The sequence below is a fragment of the Vicia villosa genome, linkage group LG1 (genome assembly GCF_029867415.1).
Source record: "Vicia villosa cultivar HV-30 ecotype Madison, WI linkage group LG1, Vvil1.0, whole genome shotgun sequence".
Lineage (NCBI taxonomy): Eukaryota > Viridiplantae > Streptophyta > Magnoliopsida > Fabales > Fabaceae > Vicia > Vicia villosa.
The window spans coordinates 50,907,150-50,931,017 of record NC_081180.1 but is presented as its reverse complement, the minus strand read 5'-3'; the positions used below and the strand labels follow the sequence as shown (position 1 = coordinate 50,931,017).

The 23,868-nt window shown below is 34.4% G+C and overlaps 2 protein-coding genes across 3 annotated transcripts; both read left to right on the top strand.

Moving 5' to 3' along the window:
- Positions 1-381: 381 nt before the first annotated feature.
- On the top strand, positions 382-4,463 carry LOC131637588 (Golgi apparatus membrane protein TVP38-like). 2 transcript variants are annotated; one of them, XR_009294365.1, is made up of 5 exons: positions 382-964; positions 1,242-1,478; positions 1,566-1,783; positions 2,175-3,078; positions 3,894-4,031. XR_009294365.1 is itself a non-coding variant. In XM_058908189.1 (4 exons), exons 1-4 carry the CDS (start codon positions 680-682, stop codon positions 4,075-4,077), a joined length of 924 nt encoding a protein of 307 aa, XP_058764172.1. In that variant the 5' UTR covers positions 384-679; the 3' UTR covers positions 4,078-4,463. The 2 variants fall into 2 exon arrangements, 1 of the variants encoding a protein (XP_058764172.1); XM_058908189.1 differs by lacking the exon at positions 2,175-3,078 and having other exon boundaries at positions 384-964; positions 3,894-4,463.
- A 3,932-nt stretch (positions 4,464-8,395) lies between these two features.
- Positions 8,396-11,044, top strand: LOC131637580 (uncharacterized). The gene is made up of 3 exons (XM_058908180.1): positions 8,396-8,530; positions 10,479-10,644; positions 10,775-11,044. The coding sequence occupies exons 2-3, from the start codon at positions 10,480-10,482 to the stop codon at positions 10,820-10,822; spliced, it is 213 nt and encodes a 70-aa protein (XP_058764163.1). The 5' UTR covers positions 8,396-8,530; position 10,479; the 3' UTR covers positions 10,823-11,044.
- Positions 11,045-23,868: the final 12,824 nt, after the last annotated feature.

Below are 23,868 nucleotides of genomic sequence, written 5' to 3'. Positions count from 1 at the left end.
ATACTCTTATTAACTTTTTTTTCTTTTTTTGAATGTATGTCAAGTTATAGATGTCAAAATATCCCTACTCTTTTTTTTATGAGAGAAATGTCTCATCGAACCCATAATTATAATCCTATGTTAGTATAAAATAAAGTTCATTTCATAATGTAATCAACAACAGAAAACAAGTCATATCCAATAATAAAAAATACTGATATTATTATATTATATTATTATATTATATATTGTACTTAACGTAACGGTAACGGCGACGATAGTGGATATCCTCACTTCAAAGCAATCTACACCATTGCTTTTCCACATCCGACACTCAACGTTTCAAAAATCGCCACGTGGCACGTAACGGTGTCGTTTTAACCAAACCGAGTACTGTCTTGTTAAATCACAGATGGGTTTCCACAAGCAACAGAAAAGAAACTGAAAAAAGCGCTTCCAAAATTGAACCTTCTTCCCATTCTCGGATCACACTGTTTCTTCATTCCTTAACCGAACGCGCTTTTTTCCATCATCACCATCGTTGCTATCTTCGTTTCTCAATCTATTCTCACATTGCACGTGGTGGTGATGTCACTTAAAGCGATTCACCAAACATGATCAACAACTCTTTATAATAAAAGAAACTTTTTATCTTTTCGTTGTTGCAGATTTTGGGGTTACCGAGCGATTAGGGTTTCCGATGACGGGGTACGACGATGACTGTGGCGGTGAGTTGAAAAAGGAGGTAGTGTCGGACCTCACTATCACAATCGAAGCTGATGATAACAAAGGGGATTATATCAAATTGATTTCTTGCTCCGATGAGGGTTCACCGTTAGGTGTGGCCGAGGAGAAGGAGGAGTGTTCTCCGCCGGCGAGGAGATCCGTTGTGTGGTACTGGATTAAAATGGTGTTGTTGTTTTTATTCTTAGGGTTTTGTGCTGTTGCTGTGCTCAAGTGGGTTGGACCTTATTTCATAGACAAGGTTTGTGCTTTTGTTGTGTGTTTTTGTATTTTAGGGCTTGTTTTTCCGTTGTGATGTTTTGTTTTTGAGGATAAAAATTATGCACTGGTTTTGCATATCAATTGCTTCTGAATCAAGTCCAATTGTTGTCTTTCGTGTTGCCTATAACATTGGAACATGCACTGATTTTTTGCTTGCTGAAATTGGAAGCAATTCTTTGCGGTCAATAAAGTTAATATATTTATTGAATTTCTGAGTCAACTAATATCTAATGGGTTTGATTAACTTTGATTTTCAGGAGATTATTCCAATAATAAATTGGGAAACAGAAACTTTCAGTCCTCCGGTGCTTACTATTTTGGTGTTTGCTTCGGTAGCACTTTTTCCAACTATACTTTTGCCATCTACACCCTCTATGTGGGTTGCTGGAATGAAATATGGTTATGGATTTGGGTTCTTGCTAATAATACCTGCAGTAGCTATTGGTGTTTCACTCCCTTTTATCATTGGCTCAATCTTCCATCATAAAATTGAAGTATGCCCTGTGCTTTTGAGAGATTCTGTATGCTGTTTTTTGCCTCACGTACACTAATTTGGATATGATGTTTCATGATTTATGCAGGGATGGTTGGAGAAGTATCCAAAGAAAGCTTCTATCCTAAAGTCTGCTGGCGGTGGAAGCTGGTTTCATCAGTTTCGAGCAGTTGCCTTAATCAGGATTTCTCCATTTCCTTACATGATCTACAACTATTGTGCTGTGGCAACAAATGTCAAGTACGGGCCTTATATAATTGGATCCTTGGTTGGAATAGTGCCAGAAATATTCGTTGCAATCTATACGTATGCACTCTCTCACTCTTTACATTTTTTTTTGGGTATAGTAGTCTAATGACCAAAATTTTACCCCTTAAAGTGAATAAGTGAGGTGCCGCGGCCCGCGGATCCGAACTCAAGTGAGGTGCCCGTGCCGCCGATTTGAACCCAAGTGGATTGTCGCGGGTTCAAACCGGCGCCTCTTCATTTTGATCCTGCACAGCTACCAATCGAATGAGCTTAATGGGATCCCTCTCACCACTTTTTTACCCAATGAATTTGTGATTTACCGGGTTATTTATATACTTTTGTGGATTATTTATCGAATAGTTTTGCATTTGAAACTATGTATCATTCCTAATGCTGCACTTATAACTTTTTACTGACTTTTGGTGTTCATGCCATATTGTGAATATAGGTTATGCTTGAGTATGTTTAGCCGTATATGGTTATTTCAAGAAAATACAATTGTTTACTAGTTTTGTATGGTAAAAGTTGCTTCAATTAGAATTTTTTTATGTTTATAAATTTTGAATGACTGGATTGATACTCCTCCATACTCTTCCTGTTTACAATGTTTTCATGTCTCCCTCAATTAGAAATGATTTGGTGAACTGATGAATCTGTTATATGTTCCTCCATTAATTATTTTCATGTTTTTGAGGTGGGTGATTGCTTTTGCTTTATGCTTTTCGGTTTGTAGTTGTATTTAAAACTAATTTCCTTATGTATGCTTACAATTCAGCTCAAGAATTTGTTTTTGGTCATCGAAGTTCATTGATTTTACAATTTGTACTTTAGACAAGTGCAATTTTTTATGTGTGATCAACTGAACATCTTCATCTGTGTCCTCTCACGTTGATCCTCCATTCTTCCTTGAATTTGACTATTGGTAATATACTAGGTTGGAGAATACTCATTTGTCCGTCCAGTAGATTATTGTTTTTCTTGGAGCAGCTGGCTGCTTAGTTCACATTTGTCTGTATTCTCATTTAGATCTCACTTAGGAATACTATCTATCACATTTGTCTGTTCTAAGAATTTTTATAGATGTAAGAGATTACTCTCTTTCCATGCATGGCATGTGTGGCTTCTTAAATTACTCATACTTGCTTTATCCATTCAATGGTAAAGGTTGCCTATCATAATGATGGTGCTGATTGCAGAAATGCTGGAATGCTCACCTATGGAAACTTCACTTTCTAGTTCCACAAGCAAAATATTTAATACAATACCCTATTTGGCTGTTCCCCCTCTAATACTATTTGCCACCATTCTTTGATCTATTCTTTAGCTTTGATGATTCCCTTGACCCAATAAAGGTAAAATATTATTGCCACAACATCAATGTTATGAATGTGTTGATGTTTTTGTTTTGTCTTCCTATTTTGGAAGGGTTAAAGAAAAAGAAGGTAAGTACAACATCATAATTGTTTGATTCTCACAAGCCTAATAATTAGTTCTATAAGATAAAAGTTAGTTAACTGGTGGGATCAAATTGGGGCGGTAATGAAGTCTATGTTTGACTCGTACTGGTGGTTTTGCATTGCATTGCATTTGTAACCCATCTGTAAGCACCACTGCAGCCCTTCATTTGGGGTTTTAAGCATACCCTCACCTTGAAATAGGGCAAATCTTCCCTCCTAAGCTTATGGGAAAAAAAATCTAAGTTATAAATCTTTTTGCTTTGAAAGGTATCTTTAATTAAAGCTGTTGATGTCAATTTAATTTTTGGACCCTTTTTTCTTTGATTCACCTACAAGATCTTTAAGAATTTACCTTGTATGGTTGAATCTATTTCTGGCAAAAGCATTTCATCTAAGGAATTTAAGGGTTTATTTAAATGAAGGAATTAAAGGGTAGGTACTGATAGTGTAAAACAGTTTTACATTGATATCCAATGAGAATCCACTACTTTGCAACGTCATTCCACTTTTGTATGGTTATTTTGAAACTGATTGTGTAACATGAAAGAACGGTGCCCTTACTTGAATGTCAATATAAAACTGTTTAATGTTACTCTGGTAATCCATTATTTTTGGTTAATCATTTCCTATGTTAGTTTGGCTATAAAGATTGAGAAACTAATGATGCAAAATATCTGGACCATATAGAACTTAATGGTTATTTACTGCAGGGGAATTTTGATTCGGACATTGGCTGATGCTACAAATGAAAGACAATCTCTATCTGCCCCGCAAATCATTTTCAATGCTTTAGGCTTCTGCATAACTGTGGCTACAACCATCATTATCACAGTTTATGCCAAGAGACGGCTCAAGGAGTTGCAGGAGGAGGACAATGCAATAATAGTCCAGTAGTTTTTAAGTCTGGGCTTTGATTGTTTCCAGCAGCTACTACTATATATCATACTGGTAAGTGGCATGTGGAGTGCTCATTGCACTGCTAGGAGAGATTTTACTTATCTAGCAACTTCATCCATGGGAAGGGTCAACCTCAAATGTATTATAAAAATCACGGGAATGGTTGATCAAGGATACCTAAGGAACAATCTAACCTCACTACAAAAACATTTAAAAATCGATTTCCTTTTTCCCCTTTTTTGTACATGAATTTATTCGTATGATTTGATTTGTATGATTCGATTGGAACTCGGAAGAATTCGATTGTGTAAATGAGATGCTTCAATATTTAAGGAGTTGCCAACATGTGTTGCTGGAATAATGTTATGTCCCCCATTGTTCAATTCTTTGTCAATTTTGTATGAGGATCATTTATGACCTGCGAGTTATTTATCTTCTTAACTGTACTATTTTTATTTTGGAGAAGCAAAAAAAGAATTATTATTAAAATAGAGCACTACAAAATATAATATATATGCTTTTCAGGTGCAGCCTGATATTGCTGCACAGAACCATTACAGGTTACAAACATATATGAACTCCTCTCATCTATAAAAAAAAAAAAAGTGCCAGACCAATTTCCTACCATTTTGAATGTTATTTTAGCGTATCCTCTAATCCTATTTTCTTTTTTTCCGTTATTCTCTTGATAGAAAAAAATAAAACGGGTGATGTCCTGACAGTGTAAAAGAATTTTACACGGTCAAACAATCACGACTGTTATATTTAAATTATTGAGATGACATGGCAGTTTGTTACATTTTTATTGGATGACAGTGTAAATTTTTTTTGCACGGTCAGTGTATATTCATTAAACCCCTTTTAATATATAATTTTTACTTAATTTTATAAATATTTATAAAACTTTTTTAAGTAGCATAACCAAAAAATTCACAAGAAATTACGAATTCGTTGAATTCGCACTATATCAATTATTATTCTTATAGTTCTTAGGTTGTACTGCTCATAAACATATACTAAGTTTATTTTTTAATAAAAATATCTGGCCAAGTTGGTTTCTGAATTATTTAACTCTATTTTTCGAATTTTTGATCATTGTTGAGTTGGTAGCTTTATTTATGATAAAGTTCAAGAGGAGATAAAAAATGCCGACATCAACAACCGCCGACATTTCAACCATCTTTGAATTGTAACCAATAGAAAGTGAACATGTGCCAACACTGACATCAGCACAGTGGGGTCAGCAACTACTTCACAGCTTGTTCTGTGTTACTGGAGGAATCACGAAGAATTATCTTGTTCTCTGAGTTGTATCACTTCAAAACGAATGAAAAGATTATTATAATACTATTTAAATTTTTTAGAATTGTTGGGCATGATTGATCGTTGAATCCTCTTCTAGGATGACCCTTAAATTTTTTAGAATTGTTGGGCATGATTGATCGTTGAATCCTCTTCTAGGATTGACCGTTAAATTTTTTAGAATTGTTGGGCATGATTGATCGTTGAATCCTCTTCTAGGATGACTTTTGGACTATGCTTTTTTAGTTTTTTTTAAGGTTCAAGAAACTATTTTTGAAATATGGCTACGCATTCTCATGTTTGACTCAAGTTTTATGAAATTATTTTAAGGTATTTATTATTTCTAAGAATATTATTACACGTGTTTCTTTTTATTTTATTCTAAAAATTAAAAGGAGGGAATATAACATTCTTATGAGAATAAATTCAATAAATTATAACTTCTCAATATCACTCACATAATACTTATATTAATTTTATTATAATTTTAAATTAAACAAATTTTATAATTATTCATTAAAAATTTAAATTTCTACCAAACACATAATTAAGAATAATATTCCTAGGAACAAGAATCATAAGAATATTATTCCAAGAAGTACAGTTTTAAATCTTGAAACAAACACACCATAGGTTTTCTAACATCCATTTTTGACGGGGTTGTCGATTTGGCACTTGAGAAGCGCCAAAGAAATCTGCAATTTGCGTCAACTGCCAATTGCTGATTAATTTGGATGATATTTTATATCAAAGGGTTGAATATGGTACCCATATGTTGGGTAAGCATGTTAACTATTTTATAATTACTTTCATCCATTTATTGTCTTAACACTATCAAAGAGTTATTCGTAAAAACGGTGGGTTGTGGGTGTTTCGACCCAAATTATTTACGACAGATCCTGACCCTTGTAAGGGCAAAAACGTAGTCGCCAATTGTTTAGCAAATGTTGATACATTGTTGTGTAAATTTGCCATCACAGAAGTTGGCATGTCATATGGTTGTTCCCGACCATTTGATGGCATTGTGAATCCAGACACAAAAGGTAACCTAACATTATTATTCTCCACTGGCCTCGGGGTCATTGGTTAACCATGCATTCGGACGGGGGATAAAATTGGCCTACTTTGCGCATTTGACGGTATTGCCGTTGTACTCATTGTGGAGGGTATTGCTTCAGACACATTTGTTATGGTCGTATTTTTCCCTTTCGAAAGGGGAAGCTGTTCTACACTGTTAGTTGGCGTGGATTGACCATCCTTCTAACGTATTTCCTTTTGAGTATGGATTTGTTACTTCTGGCTACCCTACCACTCCTCAATCTCATACAACAAAGTATGGGAGGAAGTTACCATGTAGAATTTACAAAAACTAACAAAATTTTTTAAAAAATTGAACTGGACACAAAGGCTCCCACTAGGCGTGCCAATTTGTTTACCCTTGATTTAGGTAAACAAGCGCTAGTCATCCGAATTTAGATACTTCGATTACTTACTAAGACTCCTATATATACTTATTCGACTGCAACAGTCTTCTACTTAGAAGATGACACGTTTCCTCCTGCATGCGCTTCGCCTTTTGCAAGCCTCCACACGTCCTTCTTAAGTGACATATAAGGTCAAAAACCCTGTTATTGGCCTATTTCGAAATCCTATTTTTCGAATTCCAAGTCTGAATGACTTAAAATATTTCTAAGTCTAATATAGAACAATCAACCTATCAGTGTGACTAGATTCTATAAAATTAATTTGTCAAAGATATCTCCTGCCTTATCGAAGCCAATCTTTCTTCATAAAATTCAATCCTTTGTCTCCTGAATGTCTTTCCTCTAGAGAACGTCGAATTTACAGTTAATAGTTATTTATTGATCGTTGTGTGGTAATCTAGAGAGGGGATTATGAGATTTGTTAGTGCATTATGTTAAGGTCAGAGAGGAGTCTTAATGCATTAATATTGATATTGGTATGTATAGTTCATGCATCATTTGAGTTGTATCAACAAGCATGCTTTCTAGTTTAGAGAGGGGACTAGTGGCTTATCCCAAGCTTAGAGATGTGGCTTGGAGCTCAGAGAAGAGGGCTCATGGGTTCAGAGAGGGACCCTAGTTCCTGAGAGAACCAAATCTTGAGTTGATACCACATGCATATGCATTGAGTTGCATTATAGAAACGAGTTATATGCATAATATTTATATTTGTGTGTGATTGTTGAGTTGGGTGTGAGAATGTGTTGTATGATGATGTATGCAATTATCTGTAGAATATGTATGCATTTTATACTCTACCTTGCAGTATGTACTGTTTACTTTATTATGTTGCTCTGATTTGTAACACTATGCGGGGAACGATGTTTTTAATTTTTTCATTTATGTTATTTAGAGGGTTGGATGTTATACACTCGTTGTTGTAATGAATTTATCGTGTTAAGGAGATTCTTACCGCATCTGTTTGCATTTTAATAAAGTATTTTCTTGAAACTTATATGATTTGCGAAGCATGCTTATTTTTATATTTCCACTGTAATGATACCCTAAATAAATATGAACATGCAATGACAAGTATTGAATGTCTTATTTTAATTATGTGTTACAGAACATACATGTTTGATGTCGAGTAACATCCTAAATGTAAATATGTGTGTTCTATATGCTTTATTATGTAATATTAAGCGCGAGGTTTAAAGTGTTACACATAGGGGCGTGAAAGATAAATTGTGTGGGTTTGAGTTTGTTTTAAAGTGTTTTGAATTGGATGGCCGAACAATATGACGCGCACTAATCATTCGATTACTCAAAGAAAATGTGGATATACATCCACTCCATCCAATTATTTGAACAAAAAATATTGATTTAATTTGATTATGAAAAACATTTTAATATTTGTGTTAATACCTATGTACAGGTGTAGAAATGAAATCCACCCAAGTTTTAAGCCCATTAGCTGTATGACCCAATGAATTAGAGAATAATCTGGTCATTTAATATCGAACGAAGGGTAAAATGGGTATAATAAAAGCGAAATACTTTGTCAAATTTGCAATTCCATTCTTCAGTCACAAAACATTATACTTTCGCGCATAGAGGTCAGAAGAAAGGCGAGGATTCTAGGGTTTCGTTTCCACAACTTCATTCATACTTTCATATTCAATCAGGTGAGTTCTCTTCTTTTATGCGAATGCACGTTAGCCTTTGGATCTAGGGATTTCGGTAAAATTGTGGTTTTGCGAAAATTACCGGTGTTCCTTGAATATGTGATTGTGTTATGGTTTTCTCGCTAATATAGTGATAGATTGCTTGAAATATTCGATTATGTTTATTTTATTGCTTGTGTCTACTGGATTTAAGATTATCAAACTCCGTCCCTTTGTTGATTTCGAGTTTTGTGTAAGTTGGTTTAGTTTACATATGGATCGGAATGATTTAGATCATGTTGTTGCTGAAAGCTTGCAAATTTATGGATTATTGTGATGATCTTGATTCTGTTTGAATTTGGTGGAAATCTTTGGGATTTGAATTTAGGTTGACTGACGCACACGGTTTGTTTATGTGTGTTGGGGTCTTGTATTTTGATTTTGGTGATTTCGTCGAGTTTTGTTCCACCCTATGACACTATATCTTACAAAAGATTCTTGCTGGAAATGGAAATGGCCCCGCTTATTAAATTTCAGGAAAAATGGAGTTTGTATGATTTTTTTCGAAAGATCTTTAATTTTGATGGCTTGATAATGGACGAATTTCTAACATTTTTTGGATGCTTTTATTTCAAATATATTTGAGAACTGGATAAGTTGTTTCTAAGTCAGCAAAACTATTTCTCAAGTCCTAGAATGCTATATGATTTATGATGACCTTAAATTTATTTAGAATTGCTCAACCCTGGAGACGTGTTTATAAATTTGAGAAAGTTACTGGTGCCTATGCTTGTTCATGCTGTTTTGGTAGATGTTCATGTTAGAATTATTTATTAACCTCTGACAAGCATGAGAATTACATAAATATGGCAGCTCAAGATGCAAATGCAGTAATGCTTATCTTAACTAAGAACCTCCTTTAGCTTTGGAGGTTCTTAGTTAAGATTCAAATGCAATAATGCTTAGGTTTGGAAAATGAGGCCAAGATTTTGCATACAATTTTCAAATGGTAAAAGTGTCATGACTTGAAAGTCTTAAGTCAATCATTCCTTGGTAGGTTTAGAGGGAACTACACAGAGTAGGTCTGCAGAAACCCTACTCAGGGAGTAAAATACAAGCTGCTATAATTTAGCCTTAAACAAAGTAGATAAAGGCAATGAGTCAAATTGGAGCAAGCTAGCGATACTTAAAGAACAAGTGTATAGAAATATGCTTTTGCTTAGTTCATGTTTTCTATGTTTTTGCAACTGAACTATTTTTGTATTGTTGAGTTTGGAAAGAGGTGGCAAGAGTCAAGACTAGTTCCACAAAGGTTACATACACAATTTAGGGACCTATACCTATTAGGGAATCAGATAACTAGTATTTTTGAAAACATGTGTTATCATACCAAGTTTGGTAGAACTGTCTTCAATTTCGGTTGAGTGTTTCGGTCTATATGTCAAGTTTAATGTCTAAGAAATTACCCGAGGTTATCTATAAATACTAATCCTACATGGGTATCCATTTTTCTGTGGAGGGATGTCAAGACTAGTTCCACAAAGGTTATACACAATTTAGGGACCTCTGCCTATTAGAGAATCAGATAACTAGTACTTTTGAAAACATGTGTTATCATACCAGGTTTGGTAGAACTGTCTTCAATTTCGGTTGAGGGTTTTATTTATAAATATTAATCCTACCCGGGTATCCATTTTTTCTGTAGAGGGATGTGTAACAAGTTTAAAACTTTTTTGCTGTAGCTTGTTTCCTAATGTAAATTAAAACATAGTTCATTGTAAGGGGCACTACCTATATCTGTATCGTCTGTATGATTGTAACATTTAGTAAAAAAATAAAGTATGGTCTTACTCTTTCCATCGTTTTATTTTTGTCTTTCCTTGGCGTTAGTTTAGGCTGTCATTTTATCTCAGTTTTTTGATGAAGAGAAAAGGAAAGCATTTATGAGATAATTGTTTGCCATCTGCAGGATGACACAAGCAACCGAAGCACCGTTCAGACAACGAGAGAAGCTTATTGAGAAGCAAAAATATTTCCAGAACATGCGTAACCATACTCACTTGAAAGGGCCCTATGACAAGATTACATCTGTTGCAATTCCACTTGCTTTTACTGCAGCCTCACTTTTCATGATTGTAAGTTCAATTGTGATATGATTTTTTTCCTTCATGTTTTAGCTGTTGACTTCATCAACTTGAAGTTTACAGTGCATATCCACTTGTTTATAACCATATCTAATGAACAATACTTTATACATTTGTACAGGGACGAGGGATCTATAATATGTCGCATGGAATAGGAAAGAAGGAATGACTTGACTATTTCTTCTTATGGAGGAGGTGGTTGTTTTGTAACTCAGACCCATCAGAACCTCATTATCATGGACTCTTGATTTTCTTTGCATCCATTCTTTTGTCTTAATAAAATTGCATAATTGCAAGTTTTACCACCATTGTGGGTTTATAACTCAAGTGAAAATGGTTCTTTGTTTACTTGGTATAATCAATTAATGATTCAAACTGCTGGTTTTTGTTATTTGAGTCTCGTGCTTGTCTGTGATAACTATTGCTCTTAGGTTATGTTTCTTGATTTGCATGTGCTATACTAAACAAACTCGACAATTTCTTTTTCCTATACATTGTTATACATTTCAATTGCGACTTTAGTGGTGAATTATAGAGTGGAATACCATCAGAGGTAGTCCACCAAAGACTGAAAGATTTAACCTGTAATTGACTGTTTCATCAAAATTTAGCAGGTTTATGAAGTTCTTGCTAACAAGTGTTCTAAAGGTTTTTGTTAAGAAAAAATTATGTTGAAAAGAATGATTGAGGTATAAAAAATTGAATCAACCACTCCCACCGGGCGTTTACCTATGGAGTTTAATTTTATTAAGGCTCTACATTTCCCTCAGTTCTGAATAAGCGCTCTAAATCTGGATTACAAAACCCAAACCACCACCCTAACCGTCCCGAATTCTGGTTAAGAGTTTCTAGCTGCTATCTCGAATAAGTAGAGAGGATTAAGACAACTGCAGAAGTAATGGAGCTCTCGATTTTGATGTATGTAAAACGGGTTCTACAAAAAATGCTACTTATTTTATAATTTTGTGTTCTAAATAATCACGCAGTCTTTTAAATTCAGCACCTCAATTTTCTTGTAAAATGAATCCAACAAATAACTAATGATACCACCATAGCCAAAAAAATGTATACTCTCACTTATTTTACTCTTACGGAAGTGTCTATTGAGTTTCATGTCAAATAAGTAAAGTGCCCACATGATCTTAAGAGCTCGCGACATTATCAACAGAGAAAAAGAAAAATCCCATGAAATGGGATAATAAATTATTGCCTGGAACTCGAGATTTTAAAACAAATACACACATTTTTTTTACTCAAACCTTGATGACAGGATTAATTAAAGTTTTTGATAAAAACAAACTGCTATAAACGATGACACTTCCGTTTTCTGATTCTATAATAAACGTGAAAGAAGTGAAGGAGATGGGTATTTATTTTTGCTTGAAAATAGGGGAGAATTCTTGCCCTTCACATTTTAACTTTACAATTATATTTTTTGGATTAAACAATAGCGGGTTGAGATATCAGCCAAATTGGTAGTGTTGTGCTTTAGCAATTTTTGATAAGATGTTGGTGGTCCAATGAGCTTAAGTTCTAGCTTGTTCCTCCTTTGGCGTGCAGATTCTCTGAGGGATTATTAGAGTTTTGAAGTTTATTTGTGTAACTTTTTAGTTTTTGAAGTGTTCCCCTGTTTCTGTTTGCGTTTGTTCTTTGTGATTTTTTATATTCCTTGTATGAATAATGAATTGATTCTATTTATACTTTGTTTGGGCTTTTACCCCTCATTATAAATATTATTTTGGTATTTATTTTGTATAATAACACATATCATGTCTTCAATGCGCAAAGTTATAAGGCTTTTAGGGTTAATGATTTGTCTCTAAGTGATGATACATACCCTATGTTGATTCTTTTTCTTGTATCTTTATATACATTTTGGCTTTTTGGCCTTTATGCCTATGATTCTTATGCACAATATGTTTTATTATCATTTATTACATTGCGCCTCCTTTGTTTGAGATGTAGATATGTGATTCTTATCCAAATTTATTACATTACTCGAGGTTGAGTCAACTTCCTGACTCAAAGCCGTGTAGACCTCACAATACGGTGACCTCGCCCACATGGCGAGCACATACTTGTTTTGCTAGATATCACCATCCACCCTTCATGCTTAATACATGGTTGTTATCAAGTAGTTTCAATTTCTTTTATACAATATGAATGTGGTATATTGTGTTTATAATAATACACAGTTTCCTAAGCACGAGGTCATTGATGGGAGAAGTGCTTTAAGGGTGATGTTTAGGGTCGTGATGTTCGTAAGTATCCATAATTTTATGCTTAGGATCAAATTTCTTATAACAATATGAATTTGGATATCATGTTATTAACGATACATAGTTCCCCAAGCACGGGGTCATTGGTGGGCAAAGTGATTTAAGGGCGATGCTCAATGTCGCGATGTTCGTAATTGTCCACAGTCTCTCAAATACAAGGTTTGTAAGGGCAATATATTTTAAGGAAAACATCAATGTTCAGACTTAGATTATTTTGTGACAATTCAAAGTCCCTTAAGCATGAGAACTGTTAGAGCAAAGTCATGATGATTTACAGTCCCACACGCACGAGGCATGTAAGGGCAAATGGTTTTAAGGCAGAGCCATGATAGCTCACAGTCCCTCAAGCACACAACCTGTAAGAAAATTTCATGACGGTTCACACAGTCCCTTAAGCATAGACGTCTAAGGTTGAAGTGATTTAAGGCAAAGTATTTAAAGGTGATGTCTTGTGTGGCAATGATGTTACCTACATGTTTAAGATTGAATTTGTCTGTGGTCATCCAAATAGATAAAATGTTGATTTCCTGATTAATGGAACTAACTAGAAATTTGAGTGAGTAATAAATGATGGAAATGATAAAAAATCATCTTGGGAAGGATCAACCTATCTAGGTCGTCCATCGTCTTATACGTTAACGAGCAAGGCCATTGACACTCACTCAAGCTAATGATGGCTTAATATTCTACTGACGGTTACTTGATGTCGTAAAGAAAAAGACAATTAATGTTTCCTCCCTCATAACTCCAACCAAATAGCTGAGCCTTCACCAAGGAGTTCGAAATCCTATATGGACCATTAGGATCACACCCATTGCAGGCGTTTCTATAAACTCCCTTGCCAATATGGGCTAACTTACTTTACACTCGTCAAATTACAAAATAAGAAAAGACAAGCTCGTTCGAGTGTGGGGCAGGGTAAATTTTTCTATGGTTATCTTTGAGGATACTGTACCCAGCAGTTTCCTTAGTATTGGACGAGAGAGTGTATGTCGATACTAGGATTTGATTATGAGAATTGTTGTACCTAGCGGTTTCCTTAGTATTAACATCTTTCCTTTTGTTTCGAAAGATTCAAAGTTTTATCCATGTCGAAGAGGAAAGCATTTTTAGCAAAGAATAAGGCCTAGAGATGTGAGGCCTTATTCACTAGAGAGATTTATCCAGCCCACTAGCTCGTACTTAAAAGAAAAAGAGAACAATGGATGAGTCCAAAGTCATTAATGTGGTGCCAATTACCATAAAAAACATGTTCGTCCTGCCGAGAATTTGATCCTACTTAATGAAAAGAGGCACAAGGTTAACTTGAGGAAATCTCATGATTTGGATAAGGATGTGGATGCTTCTATCTACCTAGAGAGGGAGGTGCCCATAGACATCGATGTATGAGGTCGTCATTAAGGAACGTCAACTTCGATGTCTCCCGCAAGTAAATAAGTAATGAGATAAGATTTTTAACAACATTAACTTTATATATGATCATATTAACATGCCAAATGAAATCTATAAGGAGAAAAAGATGGGTGTGACACAACTTTTCCAAATGGTGAGACCTACATGTTGCGATGTGCCCTTCTATGGAGAAAAGTGTTTGATGAATGTGATCAGGTGAAGAAGGATGAAGAGAAGCTAAAAAATGATCCGGGGAAGGTAAAGTAAGACTTTTATCAGAACAAGATTTTGTTGAATTTAGAAATCAAGAGGCTCTTTTCCTTGGAGACGGAGCTTAACGAATCTTAGCACTTTGTGGAAAAGCTAAAAGGGGGAGAAGAAGCAAAATATGGTGATCTATCATAACCAATGGAAGGAGATGATATGGTCAAAGGAAGAGATTCAAGCTCTAAAGCACACAAACGAGTTTGATGTTGATATTAAGGTTCACTATAGGTCAATTCAGAGAAATGTTATGCAAAAATCATTTTATCCTATAATCACGCCTTTAAGAGGGAGATGGAACAAGCTATCTTCATGCATCTTGATCTTGAATTGAGTGAGCTTGACTTATTCAAGGTCATTTGAGATGGAAGAAAAATTTAAGAATTTATTTTTTTATTTTGAATTGTAATAAAAAATTATTTTAAAATTAAGTAAAAAAAAGCTAAATTTGATGGAGCAGCCACCATCATGGGTCCTCAAAAATTTGAGTTTTTATTTATTGAGATTGCATGTTGAAATGCGATCCATTATTATTTTAATATGTGTGATTTAATTTATTTATTTTTATGATTTGTTTATGAAAGTTATATTGTTACCTTCTCTATCTTTTTGCTGGTATTTATCTTTAAAATAACTAAATTTGATGGAGCAGACTACCCAGGTGCAGCAAGTTGCCACCACAAACTATGCTAATGAACATATTAAAGGATGTGAAAATGAGCAAGTATAAAAAGGGTGTTCAAATGTCTATTTCTTTTTGTATCACATCATTCAAATATCTCTATCAATGCTTGTCATTTACCAATAACGAATGCACTGAAATTAACATTTGAAAATTGAAAGGTTAATGCATCTTTAATTAGGTAGAAGCACTTGCTGATTATGATCCAACATTTCTTTAGTTGCAGCAAATGATAAGAGTATGTCACAAAGGCTTAATACAATCTATAATGTATGACATCAATCATTCGTCAAAATGAAAAATTGCCCTGTTTTAATTTATGGAACTTTCTTTATAGACCCCTTACTTTTTTTTTTGGGAATCTCTAACGAAATTTCTAAAATGCTTTCATATTTCGAAAATGTATTTCCGAAACACCCAAAAACTTCGAAAACAATTTTTTTAAAAAAAAATGTTTTCGAAAATGTATTTCCGAAATAAATTATTTTTAGGCGTTTCGAAAATACACTTCCGAAAAAATGCAGGTCAGTATTTGTGGATGAGAAGCCTCACTGGAGCCGATCTTCCCTAAGAAAAGTGGATGAAAGCATACCCAAGAACAAGAAGCGGTCCAGGTCAAATTCAGTGGACGATAAGCAACACTTGCGTGACAAATTGGATGTGTTGCTTCACGGAAGTTCTAGAATTTTTACGTTAAATTTCAGGAGGGGGAGAAGGTGATCTACAAAAGAGAATTGAACTTTAGCTTCATAGACCTTTGAAAATAAGCTTAATTGTTACCATTTTTTACTACATGTTTGGTTTTTCTTCCAAAATCAAAACTGATTTTTCTTCCAAATATGTTAAAACTGATAAACTGATGTGGAGAAGAAGACATTTTTTTCCGGAAGTGTACTTCTGAAACCCCCCAAAATGGTTTATTTCGGAGATATATTTCCGGAAACACCCCCAATTGATGTTTTCTGAGATACATCTCCGAATTATGGAAAAATCTGGAAAAAAAATACTTCGGAGATGCATCTCCGGAGCAGGAGTATTTTGGAGTTTTCGGTAGGGGTTCTCCCCATAGGGGGGTCTACAAAGAAATTGTCTAATTTATTTTCATCACCCGTCTAACATCGGCTCGTGATAGTCGTTATTTTCTCAACCAAAAAGAATGTGGTTTGTTAGTCTAGTCTTGATTGTGAGCTCGTGAAGAGGAACATTTAATAAAGCCAAGAGCAACAAACAAATGAGAGAGACACCACATAATCATCCAAAACTTTAAGGTGATATGTGTATGAGATATCTCACTTATAAATATTCAACTCTCCATATTTATAACCAATGTGGGACTCTTGCTCACACTTAAACTTATTATTCTCAACATTGACAACGTAAGTAGTTTTATGTAGTTATCGTCCATATATAGATATCTGATATACTTCAAATATATCACGTGAGTGTACCTGGTACTTTTGTCTATGAAAACGGGCGAACCTTTATAAATAAATAATACATCTTAATGGTGAAGTGTTTGTACATATGTCCCTTAACATCGTTGTTCTCCTCGTCAATGACATTCGCACTTACCGAGTGTTTCTTAGTCAATTAAAATTTTTTAAGTGTCATTTAGTTCTCAATAACCATCATATAGACTCTATCAACTATGGTTACAACCATATGATCACAGGGACATTCTTGGATAGCATACACAGAAGACAAGAAACATTGTCAAGTGTCATTTTCATCTCCACAACTGAAAGGTGGAAGGTGTTCGTCTCCTCGTACCACCTCTCTAAAAAGACTCTCAGCAGATCATGATCAATTATATTGAAACATGTGGAGAGACAAATTAATCTATTGTCTCAAATGACATAAAGGATCATTCCTCATTTGGAGTCTGCAGAGTGACAATCTTCTTGTTGCTATTTATACGTTTGAGTGATCCATCGCGATACTAAGAAAATCAAATATAAATAAAATTAGAAGCTATATAAAATACAAATAAAAAATTGTAAAGTATGAATCATACCTCTTCCTCCAAAAAAACTATGAACACATGTTCCTCGTAAAAACACTGTTGTGAAATCGATGCTAAGAACAAAGTATAATAGGTTTCTTTTCTTGGCAAGAAACTCACAAGGGTAGGAAAGAAGGAAGCAAGAAGAACACAATGAAATTGGTTATAAATTTGTATTCTTTACTTTCTCTATAAAACAAGATTACAAGTGTTATAGAATAACAAATAACATCTTTCACCCTAATTAGGATTTGCAGTGTGCAATGATGGGAGACTAGTATGCTATTTATAATAAAACTAACATACTAAACTAATGGGCTTTTCACACAGACCCATTACACAAACTACCTTAGGAAACAAGCTAAGTTAAACAATTTAGCATAACAAATAGGCCTAATTCGACATGCTAACAATCCTAGCATACTTCGACTACAACATGTGAACAGACTTCGAAGACATGCTAATTTCCTGTCGAATTATCAAACCAAGAAGATATCCTTCGACCCTACTAGAGTTTGATCTAATATCTCACAAATATCCACCTTGAAACAAACACTATAACATCAGGGAACAAACTAGCTTTCTTCATGCAGCTTTATTAACTGCATACAGTGGAAAAGCTTGCAACTTTGCAATGTATTGGTGATCATATTAGCAGCATTGTAATATGTCAAAACCTTCATCACTTGGATTTTTTTACATATTAGCAGCATTTAGTTTGCTTATGATAAGTTAAATTCTTCGACGGGTGTATTGCACTTTAACTATCATGTTTAACAGTGATAGCTCGACCTTCAAGTTCCAACTCCTTAGCAAAACCTTCAAGCCACACTGCTTCTTTCACAGCTTCAGTGAGGGCAATATATTCTTCTTCAGTGGTTGAGAAGGCAACAACCTTCTGAAGTGTCAATTTCCAACGAATTGTTGTGCCAAACATAATGAACACATATCCACTAGAATCCATACAACCTGCATAATTATAGTCGACATACCTTTCGATTACTACTTTATTATCTTGACCAAAGGCTCCACCAGAAATTTGGACTTTGTTCAGCGACCCATTTATGTACCTTAGAATCCACTTCAATGTCTGCCTGTGAGCATTTTCAGGATTCGCCATGTACCTACTTACAAGACTTACTGCATATGCTATGTCGGGTCTAGTACAAACCATAACATACATCAAAGAACCTACTATGTTAGCATATGGGATGTTATTCATATAAGCTCTTTCGACCTCAGTACTAGGACATTGATTTATACTCAGCTTTAACTGAGGACTTGTTGGTGTCACAAACGGATTTGAATTTGACATACCAAATTTGTCGAGAATCTTCTTCAGATATGTCTCTTCAGATAAGCATAATCTCAATTGCTTTCAATCTCTTCGAATATCAATTCAAACAATTCTAGATGCAACTCCCAGATCCTTCATGTCAAACTCCTTATTGAGTTCAACCTTCACCTTCATTACATCCTCAACATTGTTGCTTGCTATGAGAAAATCATCCACATAAAGCAACATAATAACAAATGATTTTCCAAGTCGAAATATGAAGTAGACACAGTGGTTGAATTGACTTCTAATGAAACCTATGTGTGACATAAATTCGTCGAATCTCCTATTCCACTCTCAAGGAGATTGTTTCATTTCATATAAATATCTATTCAGCTTGCACACGTAATCTTCTTTTCCCTTTTCTGCAAAACCTTCAGGTTGCCTCATTAGGATTGTTTATCTAGATCTCCATACAAGAAAGTAGTCTTCACATCCATCTATTCAAGTTCTAGGTCGAACTTCACCACCATAGCTAACAACATTCTGATCGATCTATGCTTTACAACAAGTGAGAAGACATCATTAAAGTCGATAGTTTATTCCTGGGTGAACCCCTTGCGACCAATCTTTCCTTGTATCTTTTCGACATCACTTATTTAATTCCTTCCTTAACCTTGAAAATGACTTACAGTTGACTAACTTAGCCCCTTTCGGTTTCTCGATCAGCTCCCAAGTGTTATTATCATGAGGAGATTCCAGTTGACACACACACACACAGTTGACACACACACACACACATACACACACACACACACACACACACACATATATATATATATATATATATATATATATATATATATATATATATATATATATATACACACAAATATATGTATCATGTATGTATGTATGTGTCATATTCCAAAATTTTCTCATCATATTTCAAAATATTTTGGATCAAGCACTGAGAAATAAGCCTGACTATTTATCTCAAAAGCAACAAATCTCCAACTAGGGTTTTGTTCCTCTCAAAGTAAAATCAGGTTCCGACGCCTCAAGTGAATTCCATGGCCTCCCATATGCTTCAAAGCATCCTCATACCAAGTTTCAAACTTTGATTCACAAGATTGCTCAGTCAACTGCTCAAATGGTCAACAATCGACCAATTTAACCTAAAAGTCAACTATGGTCAAATTACATTCAAAACTCCTTATTTTTGGCCAACATCAATATTTTGAAGTCACATTCATTATTTGATCAAGGGTTGACCATGATTCATCAAGGAAAGTTCAGAAATCAACAAAACCTAAAGTTTCTAAATTAGGGTTTTGGACTTAAAAGTGATTTGAACTTTGACCAGCCATAACTTTCACATGGATCATCATAAATATCCCAACCAAAGCCTATTTTGAAGGAAATTGAATTCTCTACAACTTTGTATTTCTAAAGCCTAGACCAAAAATGCTTCATTTGAGAGATATGAGCCAAAATATTACAGGTCCTTCTAGAAGCTCACAAAAAGCTGTTTTTTTTCCAGAAGCCATATCATCAAGATAAAATCTCCAAATACAAAAATGATTCCAAAGTGGCTTGTAGAGGACACCTCGGGCTTTCCAAAAAGTCCTAGAACATATTCATATGACAAATATTGAGAGAGTTATGACTTGCTAAAGGTCGGTAAGTTTCAAGGAATACATAAAAGTTATTGTGAATAAATTTGATTCTTTTGACTGTTGGGCTTAGGTTTTTGGACTCTAAACATGTTCATGACCCATTATAAGACCCATGATACCATTCTTTTATTTTTATTATTATTATTTTATTTTATTTTGAGTTTATTCATTTAAATTCTTAAATAAAGTAAATAAATAATGTGAAACATAAAAGATATGGTATTGACTTATTTTCGTATCAAATCTTGAGTGAATATTGGAGCTTAACTTAAGAAAATTCGTATGGAATAATTGAGGCAAGATAGGTTTCAAAAATAGAAAGATTTGCACTAATTTCCAATCAAATATTCTCACATGCCAATGATTGATTGCTTCCACTTATTTTGACCTAAAAATAGTCCTTATAAATATCACATCAATATCATAAGTTGGGGGACAAAAACATTGGCCAAGGATTAGGATTCCAAAAGGAAGAAACTTCTCAAAATCTAGGGCACGAGCAAGGAAAGGTTCCAACAACTTTTGAGCCATTCCAATCATCTTAATTCGTTCCTGAAGCATCAGAGGTAAGGATGAATCGGTAGTTGAGTCTTTTAAACGTCCAAAACACACATATCATGTTTTCTCATATTCGTTCATGTTCTGACTTTTGTATCTTACATATTGTCGCGTTTTAACTCAATATAACCATGTATTTACGTTCTTGGCATAGTTTAGAGAAGGTCTGAGTCATTGGTTGGAGGCTTTAACGTGTAGAACTTGGCACACCATTACTAGGGCTTCGAAGCTTTTCCTCTTCGAGTTGTTATTTGCAGGGACTTTCAAGACAAATGAGGGTCACCATCGTGTTCAGGAGATGATTTTAAGTGGATCTGGGTCACTAGTTTGCTCGTTATGTGCGTTATTTTGCAAGTTTTAATTACCCAGGTTTTATCGCAAGAAAATTCGCAGCGAAAATCCTAAAAGTAAATTCGCAGGTAATCTGGGGAAGATGATGAACAGTCCCTTGGACTTCTTGACCATGATGTGGCTGAATCTCATTCATTGGTCAAACAATACTCCATCTCTCTCTCCACGCGTGGCCCATGTCTATTGGCTAGTCAGCCCCACTAGACACTCTCTCCAATTCCTATTGGCTCACACCAGAATCAAAGGGGCCCAGCGTTTGACTTTGCTTTGAATTTTCCATATAATACTTTCTTACATACTTATTTTTTTCTAGTTGTTTCACTAACATCAAAGGAATTCAGCGCAGATGGCATTGGAGGCAGGCTTGTGATCATTAGGACCTGGGTTCGAGTCCCTCTGGCCACACACCGATTTTTATCATTTAAACAAGTTGTCTGATAATAGATCTGGCGCGCCCAGTCCACACAGACCTACGATGTTCCATCATACGCACGCCGTTGATCTCCACTATCTCCGATCTGAAGGGCCTAACAAGTGCTGCTCCATCATACTCCTTCACAGACTGCACACACTGGATTCCTACGCACAGATTTGTCTATTCCTCCCTTTTTTTTTAGTTTTTTTTCCTTTCTTTTGTGTCTTTTGTTTTCTTGTATTTTATTTTTTCTTAAACCATTAATTATAATTAGAATTTTACCTAATTAGAATTTTATTAATTAGGATTTTTAATAGTTAGGATTAGGTTTAAAATTAATAATTAGTTTTTAATTTAGAATTAGGTTAGTCTAACCCTAAAAAAATCATAAAACTTTATTTGTTTCCTTAGGTAAATGTTGTATATTTTCATAATTAAAATTAGGATTTAGGTTTTACTAGATTAATTTTGGTATAATTTTAAACCTTAATTAGGGGTTAGTTTTAGGTTAAATAACTTAATAATTTAGGTTTAATTTTAGGTTATATTAATTATAAGTAGATTTTAGGTTTAGCCTTAATCAAAGACCATAGATAACCAAGAGTTAGGGTTTGTCCATTAACTGTAGGTTTGTTTCTCCCTTAGGTGAATGTTGTGGTTATGATTTTTACCCTTAGGCTTTTTAGCCATTAGGTCTCAAATTAGGTTTATCATTTAATTTTCAAAACTCTAAATTTTTTTCTTGATTCTCTTCTCATCTCCAAATTCTAGTGTATGTCGCATGTCTTTAATTTCTTCGTTTATTTATTTTCTGCCATTTAAATTCTAGAAAATGTGTATAGGCTTGCAAGGGTTTTTTCTAATAGTTTAGGCTTATTTTCTGCCTTTATTTTCCGCCTTTTATTTTTCTGTCCACGGGTTTTTGGCTGTGTAATCCCCTATCCCGAAGCCTTGTAATAACGTAGGATTTTACTTTCCGCATTTTATTTTCCGCACATTATAATTGTTATTTAACTGCGTGGTTAGTAAAGTAGGGAGTGACAATGATTTAATAAATTTAGTTTGCCTAATACAAGATAAAAATATCCGAACTGAATCACGTGATTGTTGCACACACTCACCTTTAGGGTGATCCCTCTTATGCTGCCTTTCAATTAAAATAAGTCAAGTCCCTCGAATACGAGGATACCTTAGCAATGTTGCCCTCAGTTCATTATCATCATCAAAGATCATAAGTCCCTTCGATGATGCCTACAAATGTATATGATCTTGTCCCTCGAGGTTGCCTACGATAAGATGATGATCGTCCCTTTCGAATGCTAAGGTGTCCTTATTGGTTGCCTAAAATGACTATTATATCCTTCCCTGAGACTTCCTATCCTCTTTATGGTATGGATAGCCTTATGGCGAACGAAAATTCTCGATGACCCTTTTCAAATCCAATGAAAAGACTACCTACCCTTCTTATGGTATGGATAGCCCTTTCAAACGAAAGACTTAAAGAACAAGAAAGACAAACTTATGGTAGGTAGCTCTTAACTGCTTGCTCATAATCAATTCAAATTCAAATTGCTTTTCACACCTCTTTTCAAAACAAATTCTAAAAGGCTACACTTATTTACAAGTTAAATTCCTTATTCAAAAATCTTTTCTAAACACACACGACACCTTTCAAACAAACAAACGAAGTGAGTTAAGCAATTAAGAGCCCATGGATAACCATGGATACAAAGGGTACTTACACCTTCCCTTTGTATAACCTACCCCCGAACTCAATCTCTTTTAAAAGGTCTTTCCTGTTCTTTTTGCCTTTCCTAATTGGATAAAATAAAAGTCGGTAGCGACTCTTGCTATCCGCAACATTATAAAAAGTCAGTTCTCCTACCAAATATGTATATATATATATATATATATATATATATATATATATATATATATATATATGTATGTATGTACGTGCGTACATACGTATGTATGTGTGTGTATATATACATGTGTGTGTTCGTTTTTAACTCTATTTGTGTGTATCTTATATGATATGCTCCTTCCTAGCAGAGGTAGTAGATGAGTTTATGTTTCCATCCGGAGGTTTTTAATATATTGTTTATGTCCATGATTAAGAAAAAGTAATTAATCAATATATTTGATGACAAAATATCATAAAATTTTAAATTGACATGTAGTCTATTTAGCCGTTTCTTTAAATTGAAATCACGCTTTGACGTATTTTTAGATTATATAATCAATTATATTATCAACCCAAAAAAACAACATGCATTCAATCAAATATTTAGGAACTTGTGTGTTAATAGGTTTT

What these genes read in the sequence shown, in the direction of transcription:
- LOC131637580 (XM_058908180.1), top strand. Translation starts at nt 10,480, where the DNA reads ATGACACAAGCAACCGAAGCACCGTTCAGACAACGAGAGAAGCTTATT. An exon ending in CAGCCTCACTTTTCATGATT is followed by an intron (nt 10,645 to 10,774) that starts GTAAGTTCAATT and finishes ACATTTGTACAG; the next exon opens with GGACGAGGGATCTATAATAT.
- LOC131637588 (XM_058908189.1), top strand. Translation starts at nt 680, where the DNA reads ATGACGGGGTACGACGATGACTGTGGCGGTGAGTTGAAAAAGGAGGTA. An exon ending in GACCTTATTTCATAGACAAG is followed by an intron (nt 965 to 1,241) that starts GTTTGTGCTTTT and finishes TTTGATTTTCAG; the next exon opens with GAGATTATTCCAATAATAAA. An exon ending in ATATTCGTTGCAATCTATAC is followed by an intron (nt 1,784 to 3,893) that starts GTATGCACTCTC and finishes TATTTACTGCAG; the next exon opens with GGGAATTTTGATTCGGACAT.